The sequence below is a fragment of the Calliopsis andreniformis genome, chromosome 10, assembly GCF_051401765.1.
Source record: "Calliopsis andreniformis isolate RMS-2024a chromosome 10, iyCalAndr_principal, whole genome shotgun sequence".
NCBI classification, from domain to species: Eukaryota; Metazoa; Arthropoda; class Insecta; order Hymenoptera; family Andrenidae; genus Calliopsis; species Calliopsis andreniformis.
In genome coordinates, this window is record NC_135071.1 from 7,401,426 (window position 1) to 7,417,322 (window position 15,897).

At 36.1% G+C, this 15,897-nt stretch overlaps 1 protein-coding gene across 1 annotated transcript; it reads right to left on the minus strand.

Annotated features, from left to right (window-relative positions):
- Positions 1-3,190: 3,190 nt before the first annotated feature.
- Positions 3,191-4,081, minus strand: LOC143184589 (achaete-scute complex protein T3). The gene has a single exon (XM_076386925.1). The coding sequence runs from the start codon at positions 4,079-4,081 to the stop codon at positions 3,191-3,193; it is 891 nt and encodes a 296-aa protein (XP_076243040.1).
- Positions 4,082-15,897: the final 11,816 nt, after the last annotated feature.

Here is a 15,897-nt window from a genome sequence, read left to right on the forward strand (position 1 = left end):
TAAATAACGTTTTAAATAGGCTTAGTACTTACAATTTTAGTTACTACATTTTATATTCGTAATTTAAAAATATTCCAAATTCGTTATGTAAAAGGAAAATATTGCATTCTGTACGTAAATTTTGAATGTCCTACCATGCTACTTCCGTCAAGCAAACCCAACCTTTCCATCCCGACTATCGATCGATACCTGGTCAAGGGTCTGTACCTCCGAATATCGAGTCCGTTAGGACAGGTTACTAACCTGGATCTACCTGAGTACGAAATGACACCAGTCGTTGCGATTCGTTTACGGAAAACGTAAAGGATCGATTCCATGGTGGAATCTTATTGCGAGTGATAGGTACCGTTACCGTACAACAATGAGTATTCCTCGAGGACTCTACCTCGACTAATCATGCTTGTACCTGACTCTCTGGCTAAGTCAGGTGTAAGAAAGATTTCGTGAAGTCTTATAACATCTTCCTTCAAAACTTTGCCTCCTACCTTGCTATTCCTCTCCTTCTTGACAGGTACCCAAATCCCACTTCTCCCAAGGAGGAATGAAAAGTCTTCTTTTATTATTCATAACGTCGTCTAATATATTTAACGAGACTGTATTTACAAGAAGGTAGATTAAATTCACGTTTACCTTGATTCAAGCTGAAATCTTGGTGAACGCAACTCATCTACGTCGCATCATTTACAATATTACAAATTGCTATAGTACAAACCTTCCACTGTCGGTGGAAGGATTATTTAAACAATGATGGTTTACATAAATATTCGAATTAATAGTCGTAGTAATTCAGTAACATTCGTAGAATTTACAAATCAGTTCTTTCGGTGCTAAAGAAAAGTTGCTTACAAAGGCTGATAATTTGTATTATCAGCTTGCTCGAGATCTTCAAGATTTGCAAGTTAACAAAGTTTATTATTGGTCGTTCTGGCATGCCGTATCCTTCGAGGATGTACGATCACTACCCAATGTCGATACGACATCGTATGCTTATTTATATATACGATTGATAGCGAAGAGTCGATAATCGCAACCGCAGGTATCTCGAAAGTAAAGAACTATTCTAAGACATGAAGCGCGATATTGATATGACTAGATCACAGTTAGTGGCACAGCTGATCCTCCCGTGGCCCTCTGACAACTGTAAAATAAAAAAATAATCGACGGATGAGCATCATTGCTATTCAAAAGTTTCTAAAAAAGGAGAAATTTGGTGAAATGAAATTACCTTCAAGGTACTTAATTTTTAAATCATACGGAACTTTTTGTATTTATTTATTTTAATTGAATTTTATTTTCAATTTTAAAAGGATATTCTTCAGCTCACAGTAAAGGAAATCAGAATTGGTGAAGACAGGAAAGCAGACACTACAAATATAGAAGCACGGGATGATTTCAGGTAAGGGCGGTTTTACTAGAAGGGACTCTGCGCGGTTAGAAAGGGAGGAAATCGAAGACAGGGGAGGAGAGAGAGGAAAGAATAGCGTACCGGTACAAAAACCCACAAAAGGGAGACTGAAATATCCTGAAAGATGCATTCAAGTTAAACACGCCAGACGAAATCGTCTCTTGTCTGAGAGAGAGAAGCAGGGAGAGAGAAACAGAGAGAAATCCACGGGAACGTTGGCATTATTGAAGGGACATCCAAAAAAGTCGAATATTTCTCTTGGCCTATTGATTTTAACGAACAGAATAATATTCATAAAAATCAAAATTAATCTTAAAATTAACTTATATATCAATACAAATTAAAAATTAGAAATCAGAAAATCTAAAAAAACTAACTTAACATTTATACAGAAATCCGGTGTTGAATATTGCTGTAACGCCAAACGGCAGAAGTCAAATTTTCCAAAAATTTGAGTTTGTGTCTTAATTGAAGTCTACGAAACAGAATGTGTTTTTCTTTTTTTTAGCAATCAAGGAGTTAATAGAACATTTTTTTAAAAAACAAATACACAAAATGATACGAAATTGAAATTCAAAATTTTCCATGTCCATATTTTGAAAATAAAAACATGTTACTTGTATTGTTTTACATTGTAATCATAGATCCTTCCTACATCCTATAATATTGAAAAGTTTCTATAAAAATTTTGATTTCAAAAGATGTGAAAGTGAATCACAGAAATCATTTTTCAAGTCTCAACGTCCCAATGTTCAGTTACAGAAGGTGGCAAAATTTTCAGAGTACATAGAATCGAGCAAGGTTGAGAAGGGATGAAAAAGCGGTAGAGGGACCGAGGACTCGCATACAAGCTTAGCATGCGTGTTGGTAGACGGTGAAAGAAATCGGGCACAAAAGCGTCGCTTCTCGAATGTATACTCCCCTCTGAATGGAGTCTGGGGATTTGAATGGCTGCAGTTCCAGCGAGGGGTCGCGCGCGCCATTGTGAGGGGGCAAGGTCACAAATCTGCTCGGAAATTTCTTTGAACTTCCTCAGTAACGCGGATGTTACCTCACAGGCGAAATTTACGGGCTTTCAAAAGCGAAGGAGGCGAGAAGTTTTGGAAAAAAAGAGGAATGTGAAGCAATAGGGGTTACTCAGCACCCCTTAGATTTTCAAATTTATTAATATGTGAAGACGAAAATTAATTACGAAAAATATTAATTGTAGCAATTACTATGATAAACAGCACTAATTAAATTAAAAGGTAGATGCACCTAAGCCTATTTAAAATTCAATTTCTGAGTCTTGAATGTTTGCTACCTGATATTTTTTACCATAATGTTCAGAAACTAATCATAAAGAGACAGTTTTGTTTTTATTGTATTCAATTTCAAAGTACGTCTAGTTCTACACATAGATTACTTACAAAACAATTTCTAAATTACTATTCTTCAATTTCTATTAGTTTAATTTTTCAAATTCTGTTAATTTTGCATTATGAAATAGATACTACTAAGCTTAAGATTTTATGATTTGATACTAAAAAATAAATACTTAGATTTTAGGATTTTATAATTAAAAAATGGATACTAATGGTTTAGACGAGATCAGGTTTAAATTTTGTGATTTTAAAATTTTACATAAAAAATAGATTTTAGTGGTGAGAGTTATGGCTGAATTAGATTTAGATTTCACGGTTTAAGTACCTTGAGTTTCATTTCGCCCACCAATATACTCAATTTCAATCTGAACCAGTTTCGGCACTAACCTTCAGACTCTCAAAGAGCCCCTTATTACTCCTCTCATTGGCTCTGCTGCCACCAGGAGATGACATCTAATAGTTCCTCATCCTCAGGACTCATGGGCTCATAATTATCATAACTATCAGAGTGTGTGGTATAAAGAGCCCCTGAGTTACCATAACCCTGACTGCCTGCTGACGAGGCTTCTGATACGAAACTCGGTGTGGGCGAGCTGGAGGCTTCCGAGCAGGGCGCTGGTACAAAAGTGGGGCTAGGATTTTGCCTGAGATGTTGATGTCTATGCAAATCTGGACTACCATGGTGTCTAACTTCATTCGTGACACGAAGTCTTAATTCTGGAGAATGGTGGTTGGGCTCAAGTCCAATTCCATTGCTTGAGCTACACGTAGACGACGAAGAAGATGTAGAAGGCGGGGAAGAAGTTGGCGAGGACACACTTGTGAGATCCGAGTTACCGTCGTGTTCTTCAAGTAGACGCTGAAGACTTCTGATATATTCGACAGCCATCCTCAGGGTTTCCACCTTTGATAACTTCTTACTGCCCGCTCTGGACCCACCGTGTGTCCCAGCAGTACTACCTCCCAGTGCCTGAGCCACACTTTGTGGTATATGTTGCCTCAGAGTAGCGAATCCATTGTTGACTTGCTTCACACGGTTGCGTTCCCTTGCGTTTCGCCTGGCCACAGAGGCTGGCTGGTGAGGAACAGTTCCATATGGGCCAGAAGTCTGGCTGTAGATCTTCGATCGTTTACAACCGTGTTGCTGGATCTTGATGTCGTTGGCTGGCATGCTGCTCGTGGAGACGATCACGTTGCCGCGGTGGGTCTGAGCACTACTCGCGGAACCATGAAGATTATGGTGGTGATGCTGCTGCTGTACGCTTAGCATGATAGGTAATACGTTCCCCTCCTTCGGGCCCACTAAGGTCATATCACTGATCCCCCCCTCCCCCCCACTACGAGAGCAGGAGCGCAGTAGCGCGTGCCAAGTGACCTTGGAAAATATAGTCCTCGATGTGGCTACCCGATCACAACCCTTTTCGAGAAACGAGCACCAGTACGCGCGGAACGAACGTGAGACACGAAATGGAACCGAAATGAGAATTACTGTGCGAACTAGTGGAAAAGTGAACCGCACCCTAGATGTTGATGGTACGGACCTGGCTTCCGAAATGCCTTACCAAGAAGGGTTCGGGGCCTTATATAGCCGAAGCGGGCACGCGCCTATCCCCTCCATGGGGACCCATACTCGATCCTGGGCCCTAAACCCCCATACTCTCCCCCTCCCTCCCTCCCTGGCGGCTTGCTGCGCCTCATACCCTTGTTCGTCCCCTCCACTGAGCCACAGGCCCTATGACGCCCGAGATTCTCATTTTCATGGACTTACCTCGCGTGGCGGTTGGAATCTGCTGATTTGGATATTCAGATGTACCCTGCAGAGTTATCAACCTAATAAGTTGAGGTTCTTCGGAATTGTGGACTCGTGGTGAACAACTCTGTCTTATGAGTGCGTGGGTAAATTCTATATGTGGAAGGCTTTAGAGACTGAACTTGTTTAGTATTGCAAAATTTTAATTAGAGGAATAGAAAATAAAGAAATTGAGGCATATTGGGACCAGGCTAAATTGCTTTGCTTAAAACTTATCCGGAAAATCCATCAAAAGGTATACCTATTATATCAAGAACGAGGGTAATTAATAGACATGTCAATTAATAGGCAAATGAGGGTAACACCTACTATATTTAACAGCAAAAGGTTATCTTTGTAAATTTTATCCTAATTGTGATTTTTATTCCTAATCAACTAAAATGATATTTCTTCAAATTTTCATCCACGCTACATTACCCAACCTACCCTGTTAACATTAAGTACACACGTAACCTAGAAGACAAGATAGAGATATGGGGTACGGTAAAAATATGATACATCAAGATTTAGGCCTTTACGTAATATCGAAATTTTTATTCATATTCGAAAATTATGTGTTATCAAAATTATTATTACCATTAGAATAACAGACTAAATATTTGTTTCGATTTTGAAAGTATACTTTACTTTCCTTATTTATCACTTTTTCGCATATTGGAATTTCCTATAAATGCACATGGATCCACGGTTCAGTGATTATATAGAAGAACTACTCAAATACATTCTGACTGTGTTGCTACATTTCACGCTCATCTGTTATTGAAACTTTATGAACACTGTAATTCAATCTCATAACTTCTTCTCTAACGTAATAGAGTCTCATGTTATTACCCAATGTTTTCCTACTTAGAGTTTCCATTAATTCAGATGTAAACAACTCGTAAGCCAAAAACATTCCATAAGCTGAACAGTATTGTTGTAACTATGTGAATAGAGATTTTTTTATTGAAGAAATAAGTACGAAATACATTAGTCATAAAATCAAATCTAAATAAAAGTACAATATACTATATTGACAGCTTGGCCTCTGATATTAATAAACTATTAACTGACTTTTGAATTCCTTTCTTTTTTACTACATAAAAATCTCAAGTAATCGTGTTCATATTCATCTGCCTAGTACTGTATGTTTATACAGCACATTTGAAACGAAATTTCTCAAGGTCACGCCTCTTATGTTTTTGTTTACACTCATCTTGAAACACTCTATCCCAAAAACGAATTGTCAACTTCTATACTTACCCTCTATCACAAACCCCCACAATCTCTGGCCCGCATGAGAGCCACTGTGCACGCAAGAAGGGTCCAATCCCCACCAAGCAGCCTCGGGGATCGAAATTTGAACAGTTACCGGGAGAAAGAAAAGCTGGTCCAGAGACCAAGCGAGCCGCAGGAGTGAGACGCTCGCATATATCAGACACATGTGTGACTGAGAAAGGACGTGGAGGAAGAGGGAAGAATCATATCGAAGAAGAAGACGAAGTGAGAAGAGGCAGCAAGAGGAGGGGGTGGCGGTTGAAGAGAAGCTACGCAGCAAAGAAACGACGGTCGAGGGGCAGAGGGAGGAAGGCAGAGGATATGTGGGCCTGAGTAGGGAAGCTGAGAACAGGGGGTGCAAGACGTGAGCCGTTCTCCCCTCCACGGCATCGTGGCGCGCGCCGACCCCCATCCATCGACTTTCCCCCCTCCACCTGGTTCGGTTTAAGCGTACGCGTGCGTGCGTGCGTGTAGCAGGGCGCACGCGTGCTCGTCGGGCCTCGTGCTCGAAGGGAGGACGTGCGCGCGCAAGGAGCGCGTGGACCTGCGCCCGTGTGCGCCCGTGTGTGCCCGTGTGCGCGCGCGCTGTATGGAACAGGTATATGCCCTGTTCTTTCCCTTTCTTCTTTTTTCTCTTTGACCGGCGCTCTCTCTGTCTCCCTTTTTTCTATCTTTTTCAACTTAAGTGTTCCTCTCTCCCTCTATCTGTAGTTATCCTCGTCTGCGTCGAGAAAGCAGCGAGCCACTCGACGAGCCACTGGACGTTCTTCCCCTCGCGCGTGGAGCCCCTGATAAATATCCGACGCTTGAACATCTTCCGACGGTGGATTTCGATAGATAAAGAATGCTTTGACGCTTTTAAGCAACCTCTACAGTTCTACGATAGTGGCTGATAACGTACAGACATTCGAAGCGACATTAAAACCGATCAACGTACTTTCGATTTTGTTTTTTGTGGGGCCTGTGTCACTTTCAATAGAATTCAGTGATCTTATTTCTGGATGCCTTTTTGTGGGCCTCAAGGAACCAGTGAAGAGGCTTCTGCAAAGTGGATCACTTGAATCTTCTTCAAAGAAAGATAAATTTAAGAAAAGGCGATAGGCAAATCAAGTCGAATAAACTGGTTTTTAGATTTTTGCATTACTAAGATGGCCTTTCTTTTCTATATGCAATGCTTTTCGTTTCATTCCAATCTGATTATTATCAACGTTAAGGAGTTGTGATTTTTCTTTCTTATGTACTACGTGAATTGGAATTTAAATTAAGTTTTGAATTTTAAAAAGTGGCTCAAACTCAATTTTTTCGAGATATTAAATTAATTAACTGAGAAAAAAGAAACGTTTAGAAAATACATAATATGTATAAAAAATAATCGTAACAGACATTTTCATTACTCTGATAGTTTTTACGTTAATGTCTCTAATTAAACTATAATATCGAATAAAAAAGTACTATAATTCTTTATTAAAAAATACATTCAACAATAATTGGAATCAGTAGATACAACTATGATCACAAACATTCTCCAATTGAAACAGATTCTAAAACAACCAATAGTTGCGAAGTGCCATTTAATGATAAATCTACATATAAAAACAGATTGCAAATTAAAGAATCAAATTATTCATGGTATCTCCTCGAGGTCAATACTCCTCGAATTTTAGGACTTATTAATTCCAAAGAGTCATAATAATAAATCCAAATTTTAAAAAAAGTTGCAAAGTAGATCACCACTTTTCCTATCGCACAGTTCTTTCTTTCAAATTTTGCAATCAACACAATAATAAATCCAAATAACAGAAGAAAATGCAAACTACAGTACCAAGCCGCTTATCACGTAGTTCCTCTTGAGGGTTAATTACCTGCAGGTAGTTTATCCTGCAAGCTCCGCGAGTCTTTGAAATTCGAAGATCGCAAGGTGTGACTCTGGGCAAAGAGATTTACGACCGTGACAGATATCTCTCGTTTACAGGGATGCAATTTTTCGGTGACAAATTTTCGAATTCTGCGAATATAATAAGTTGTTTTAAATGCGCAACATCGAAGTCCCGTTAAAATGGATACTAATTTCCATTGCTGTCGGTTCGAACTTGCATGTATTACGTAATTACCCAGTGTATTGCTCTAGTTCGGAATACTGAATTTTAAGAAGTGGTAATTACTGTATTTCAGTTCAGGTAATGACATTCGTGCGGCAATTGAGCTCATACTTTATCCTCGTGATAGGGGTACTTGCTGTGTAATGATTTTGGAAATTGTATACTTAAGGTGCATTTAAAGATACGATGTGGACCAAAAGTAGGTACAGTGAAAAAGTAGCGCTTCACCGAGCATTCTCATCTGCAGCATCAGAAAATTCGAAGAAGTACTATGCAAATGAAAATGAAAATTATGCTACTAGAGAGTTTGTGTTTTTATTTAAATTAAATAAAATTACTTAGAGGAAGAAGAATTAGGTATAGTAATTGCGAATCCTTATAAGCAAACTGCCGATTTGTATGCATTTGTAAAATGTCATAAAAAGTATGTACATGGTATGCAAAAATATATACAATTGAAAAAGTAATGTAAAAATAAACAATCATAAAAAACACAAGTAAATAAAAACACTCATAATACTTTTGACATGTACTATAGGATTGTCGATCTATGTATAAAGCATAAAAAACAGACGCATATCTTACTGTCATTGTAATTCTACTTAAATAAAGTACAAAATATATTTTGCAAATAGACTGCGGATTTTTATGCTAAATCACACTTTTCTAGACAGATTTAAAAAAACAGAATCTGAGTAAAAATCTATTTTCTTCTTTAAACATCGTGATGCCTACTTTGTTTTTGATATTTTATATATTTCTGTACATAGCGTGCATTTTGTATTTTTTTAAACATTCAAATTTACTGAAAATGCATCAAAATCCGCAGTCTAATTATAATATTTTCATGTGATTATAATAATTTGCATCATCGATTATACTTTTCTAATTCAGCACAAGGCACAAAACAATCGTGCAGGTTCTAAAAATATCGATTTCCACGTGTTGGCATTCCGTTGCTGTCTGGCGTATGTCGCGTAGCAATGCGCAGGTAGTTTCCGACTCAAGGGTCAGAATTTGTACACGCGCGCCTGCCTGAAAAGGCACCATGTGGGGTTAGTGGCCATAGCCTAATTGACGTCGCATATGGCGCTCTAGTGAGTGCACCCTCGGTACGTTAACAGGTACGAATATCGGCGAGGCAGTCAACGTACGTCACATATGCAGGTTCACCCTGAACCTGGTTCCATGCGACATTGGCGCATTCATGGCACCCTGCCTTTTTTTCGTCACGAGCAACTGATTTTTGCTTGTTCGATGCGTATCGAATCTGTTTGGGGAATTTCAATGCACAGCTGCTGGATTAATTAAGCAATAGAACAAGTACTTGGCCCGTAGGTTCGTTGAAGAATATCACGTGTTCTAATGTGTTTGAGGTAATGTTTTTTGAGAATCTTTTTTTAATTAGGAGTGTGGTCAAAGGTTACTTAAAAGAAGGTACTGTGCTGTTTTGGTAAAAGCTTAATAGGATATGCGCATCTCCTGGAGGCAAATCCTTTATTGCATCTGGTTATCAGGCATGAAAAAGTAAATCCAAGTTGCTAGAGTGCAGAAATGACATTCCGAATATGGGAAGGTTGGACAAAACGAGATACATAGATTTTAATCATTAAAACCAAATAAATTCTCATTAAAACATACTGCTTACTTTTTCCAAATTGTTCATCGATCACTCATAAAACCCGTTTATAAAATCTGAAAATGCCCTTACACAAAATTGTTAGTATAAGTTTCTGCAATCTTCTGTTTACTAACATTTCCTAATTTAAAAAGATTGAAACCTTCACATTTAACAATATTTTATATTTCAGTGTTGAAATATTGAAATTTTTTATTTTGAAGCTTCAAACATTCAAACCTTCCAGAATTACCTATTTTCATATATTCAAAACTTTTAATTCTCAAATCTTCGAAATTTTTCTATGTTGGCATTTCCTCTTATTTCTCCTTTCCCATTCCTGAAACCCTATATTTGATCTCTAACTGATTCCTCCTTGGTACATATGCTAATTACACACATCACAAGTTACTACTCTGTTTAAAACGACGCCAGCTAAAGTCGTGACTTCAAATGTCATCTCGCCAAACTGTCAAGTCACATGCGATTCTTTAATTAAACAGCGTGCTCTCTGTAGGATATCCTCCACACATAATTTGCATCCGGTCGATTTGTGTCACTTGCTTCACATCGTCCAGTAAATAAATTTATTACTTCACGATTCACGTGAAGCGTTGGTAACGCGACGCCTGCAGCACATTGTTCCAACAGGTTCACCTTCACAGGGTATAAATCGCAAAGATAAATTCCCGATAACCGATGAACATCCATCGACTGATTTTTTTCATCGGTTTCCACGCGAAAATACGCATAGCAGGTGTAATACACGTGTATTGGAACATCGAGGCGACTTTAATTGGCCCATGAAGTATGCTCGCACCTTAATAGATTCTAAGGATTTTTTTGCATCTGGCTTGCATGTGAGTTCTTGATGCACTTTATTATACCTTGTACTGGTTTGTGTGCAGAGTTGAACATTATGTACTTGTTTTGTTTCACGTTGAGTAGCTAACATAATTTTTTGAGTGAATCTTTAGAATACGAATTAAAAAAGTGTTAAATATTTCAAACCCAAATTGTCACTTTCAAAGATTGTCAAATTTTTAATTCTCAGATATTTAACGTTGTCAAATTTCCCAATTTCCAAATCTTCAAATATTTATATTTCAAGTTGCAAGATTTTCAAGCTTTGATATTTTTAAATTTTCAAATGCTTAAATTTTTAAATACTGATATATTACATTTCCAATTTCCAAATACCTTCAATAATTTTTAGATCTTTTACAATTTAAATATCTAAATTTTCGGATTTTCAAATATCGGTATCTACACATTTCCGAGTATTGAAGTTTCTAAATTTTTAGATTTTAGATTAGTTCTAGACCTTAAATTTTTTAAACTCTGCAATACTAAAATTTTCATATTTTCAAGGCTTCAAATGCACAAATTTTATGGTTAACAAACTTGCAAATTTTCACTCTTACAAATTTTTGAATAATCAGACTTTAAAATTTTCAAATTTCCGAAATTTCAAACGCTAGTTTGAAGTTCCAAATATTTTCTAGAATAGTTCCAAATATTTAATTCCAATAAAAATTTTTTTCTTCAGGTACTAGAATAGATATTTGGAATAATTAATACAACATTATGTAACGTTTCATTTAAACAAAGATTATTTGCCAGCCAAAACTATTGGAAGAAATTCTTACTCTGTTAAAAAGGCTTGCATTCACTTGCAGAGAATAGAAATTGATTTATTATTTTCATTTATCATTCATTATACGCATAAAATATTGCCTATCTTTGTTTACGTATTATGGTATTATGGTTATAGATAATTTATCGTTGCGTCAAAGGGAATTCATTTATAATCGGCAGTTCGGACGAAACAGCTTTCGAGTGTGTCTTCACGCGCGCGTTCAGCGTTGCAATTACTCTGCTCGCTGGCGGATAAATGCATCCGCCACGACGTACCACGCGACCAGACAGCGGTACAATGCTGTTTAAATGAAAAAGGACTATCCGCGATTTTACGGCTCCATCAGCTGCCAGTGTAACGCAAATGCTGATTAATGATCCTGGACACGTCCCAGCCGCGGGCTTGTTGCATCTTGTGCATCATGAGTGACCTTGGGACTTTATCAGTGCAACTGTCTTTTCCAGGAACCGCTGTTCGCTTCTCTTGAGTGTATCTTCTATGGTGACAGTACGCAAACAGAGAAGTGTTCGTAGAACTGATTTCAGTAGCTCAGTAACGGACTTCGTCTATGGTATTGATTCCAACTCATATCATCATTGACTGTAGTGTATACAGAAGTGTATGCAGTGTATGTACCGTGTTTAAATAAAAATTTAAGACAAGTTTTCTAAATAATTTTTTATTAAATCGTAAAATATACACTTATTATATTATACTTATATTATACATATGTATTATATTATAGTATATCTACAGAAAATTTCTCAGAGATCTCGAATATTTAAAACTCAAGCTTTCTAATTATACATCTACATCTAATTTTTATTGGTGTTAGTTAAGAGAAACATGTCTATGTGCTTATCTCATGAAGCTGTACGGTTTTCGGTTTTTAAATTTGGAAAATTGAGAATTTTTAGAGATTCAGATTCCTTTATTTTCCCACTTTACAGATTTATAATATTCAAACTTTCAAGTATTCCGATTTTTAATATAAAGATATTCAAGTTTTGTAATATTTCAATTTTCAAATATCCAAATATTGAATTATTGAAATACTAACATATTCGAATTTTGAATTATTGAAATATTTGATTTTTGATTTATTATTTCCAAATGATATTATCTCCAAATTTAGGTAGATACGTTTAAGACTTTCACTTCATTATATTTCCATAAAAACGCGATGAATCAGTTATAGAGCTATAACTCATAATAAAAGACACTTCATTAAGTTCTGTCTGCGCTTCTGCAATTGCTTTCTTCACATTTATTAACGTCTCACTTAAAATTACTGTGTTCAGTTTATAATAATACGTATTCATCAATATGCCACTTTCTTCAGATGAATAAACATGATAATTACGTAATTGTTAATCATGTTCACGTTAAAAGCAATCGACAAGACGAACTAATTTTAATTAGTACATCAATTACGTTCTATTGTCGTTGCGAAACAATATCAAATTAAATAGTATTACATAATATTAATAATGCAATATAATATTAAATATTATTCTGAAATATTTATCATGATATAAAAATATTTAATATATTATAAATATTAGTAATAATATATTATATTATACTATTTCATATATTTTAACTCGTGTTTATGACTGCTGAAGAATGAAACATTTATCTACTTTTTTCTTTTTCAATTCTCCCCCTGACAAAACACTCTTCAGACCGACAAGGAAAGTCCAAGTAAATCATCCGATAAATCTTTCAGCAAAGGTTCGCGCACTCAGCTGTGATCGATCCCTGTGCCTCGACTTGGCACCACAAACGTCCCTTGCCTCTGAGAAGATCGTCGACAATTGAAAATAAATTGTCCCAACTCACCAGCATCGGTGAAGCATCCTGATATTCGCGCAGATATTGCTCGTGTCTCGCAAGATGTCTGACAGAACGATTTAGGGGCAATGTTTTCCATAGGATTTCTCGCGAAGCATGAACAGTACGTGAAGAGAAGCTGATATGTGTTCCATGAAAAGTTCCCTGGAAAATATTGCTCTTAATGCTTTCCAGGTGACTTTTCGTGGGATATAAATAGCACATAATGCACCAAATCACTGGAAAAAGCGCACTGTAGGCCTAATATGGGCACGTTAAATCTGCCCATAACAGTTACAATACATATTTTAAGACATTGATAAAGTTCTGTGGTTTATAGGTACATTGATTAAATCATCACTTACCATGACTATGAACATTCATAGGCATTTACTTTTGCAATTTCTAACTGTATGCATTTACATATATAGAATAGTAAGCGCCAATGGATGATGAAAAGATAGAACATTAGAGTTTTCACATAGATGTGTGCTGAGTAACAAACGTCCATCGCTAGGATTATCGATTGTCACCTCAACAGATCAACATTTCTGTGCAACTAAAAACATTCAGAGAGTTGCAATATTCGTATTTCTATATATATCAGAATTATCAGGACACAGTTTAATATAAAACTTCCTAGATTCTAAACTGAACAATTGACTGCGATAAAACGAAAGTTACTCTTTCAAGCAAAAGTAACATTATTAAATAATCTCACTACAATCTATCATGACAAGAATACCTGCTTTTTTAAATTGAATTAAGTAATCCAAATGGAAAACTATATGAAACTTATTTGATCCTAGCACAAAATAAAATTACTCTTCCTATATTATTTCTAAAACAGAAATAATAAAGAAGTTGAAATAGTTCATTATTTTGAACTGTTAAAAAGTAAGACATAAAATATGAAAATACGAAAACAAAAATTTCGGAAATACGAAAAAAGCAGTAAACGCAAAAGTGATGTAGCACTGAATAAGGAATTATTGAAATGGAGTCATTTAGATACCTACATTTAGCTTGTAAGTAGTAACCATTAGTCCAAATTTCATTTGTATAAATATTATAAATATAAATATATGTACAAGTGTTTCAATAAGTTAATATGTCAATATTCTAATAGTTATACATTTGAATACGTGAATATGTGAATAGATGTGGATATATACTCAAATATTTTAGATATTTTAAATATTTGACAATTTAAATATTCGAATACTTTAATATATTAATAGCCAAATATTCGAATATGCATTTGATAATGGGATTCTTAAAAGTGTATTCGAATTTTAGGATACTGAAAAATTGAATATTTTAAAGCTTCTTAAATAAAAATAATAAAGTAGTTACAAACATTATTATCTTTGATTTTCATTTTAAATGAAGTTTGTTCATTCCTATTACGACAGTTACGGTTACACAGGTGAGTGCCTCTCTAGCCATGCGAGGGACATCGATCTCCCGCGTCACGGCGTCGGCTTCTCAGAAGTCGCGCGAAATTATCTGAATTATCTGAATTCGAACGCCAAGCCGTTATTACGAAGGGTGGAAAAAAAGACTGGAATCTTATCTTTCGGCCGCGTGTAAAAACAGCCGTAGCTTCTTGTCGCGAGGATCGATCGACGGTGAGAACGCACACAGGCGCACGTGCGGGTCCCAAGATTTATCGCCCGACTGGTGGTATTCTTCTATCCTTCGTGTAATTCCAACGCTCTTTTTTCCTGCGACGGATCATTCGCCGAGTCATTTTTCACGTGGACGAACAAAGGCAACGAGACGAAGGACGATGCAGGCTTACACAGACTATCCGCTAGGATTTGTCTTGTGCTTGGTATTCGTTAGGAATACCCTCAGGAAAGACTAAAGTTTAAGTTGGTAAGCTTTCAGGATTGGAAGAATCGTTTGCATGTATACATATAGAGCCTTTTGAATCGATTGACAATGATTTACCAGTAAGAAAATAAGGAAAATATTGAGACTTCCACTTAATAGGATAGAATACATTGGAACCAATATTGTCTAAATATGCTTGATATAAGCTCGTCGCTCCGTTCTCTATAGTTTGAAATTAGTTAAGCGATGACTTTACTGATAACATTTTCAGCTTGATGAAATAAAGTACTAAGTATATATTTATAATGAGTATAAGAGAATTCCTGAAATGTGTGCCTCGCTACAAACTCGTTAGTGCGAGATGTGAGTTTATTTTGAAAGAAGATTCAATAGCAGGTGTAGATGAAGGACCGAGGAGCAAGAAAAATCCTGGGAAATTGCACTTAACAAAACTACTCTATGTTTTACAGAATTAAAATTCACGATATAATCTCGTTTCTATATGCCCCAAGTTTTAAATTATTTAACAAATACTTTTGGTAACCTGGATGTTACTCATCTCCAATGAAACTGTGTTAATGAAATTGTGTTACCTACATCATGAATTGATCTCACTATAAACTCGTTATTGAAGTATTAAAATTTTTAAAGATTTCAATATTCGAACATTTGACTGTTGAACATAAACTAAAAGGGACTAAAAAACAAGAAAGTCGTCACAAGTTTAAACTCAAAACATTGTAAGAATAAAATGGTGCTGTAGATCTAGCAAGTAAAAAACTACGGTCACGGTATTTATTTCTGCTTAATCCCAAAACCTACGTTTCTGAAAACTACTTTCAATTTTAACATTCTTTTGAATTGAATACTGCGCCTCAAAAGATGTTTAGCACTGAAATATTGTTGCTGTATGTGAAAAATCATAAAGAGGCCCTAATAGTAAACCTATCACTTTTATCTCGCTATCTATTCTATTAATCTGTTACAAACTATGGCATTTTTACAATTTGCTATCCTTTTTACTAAAATTGAT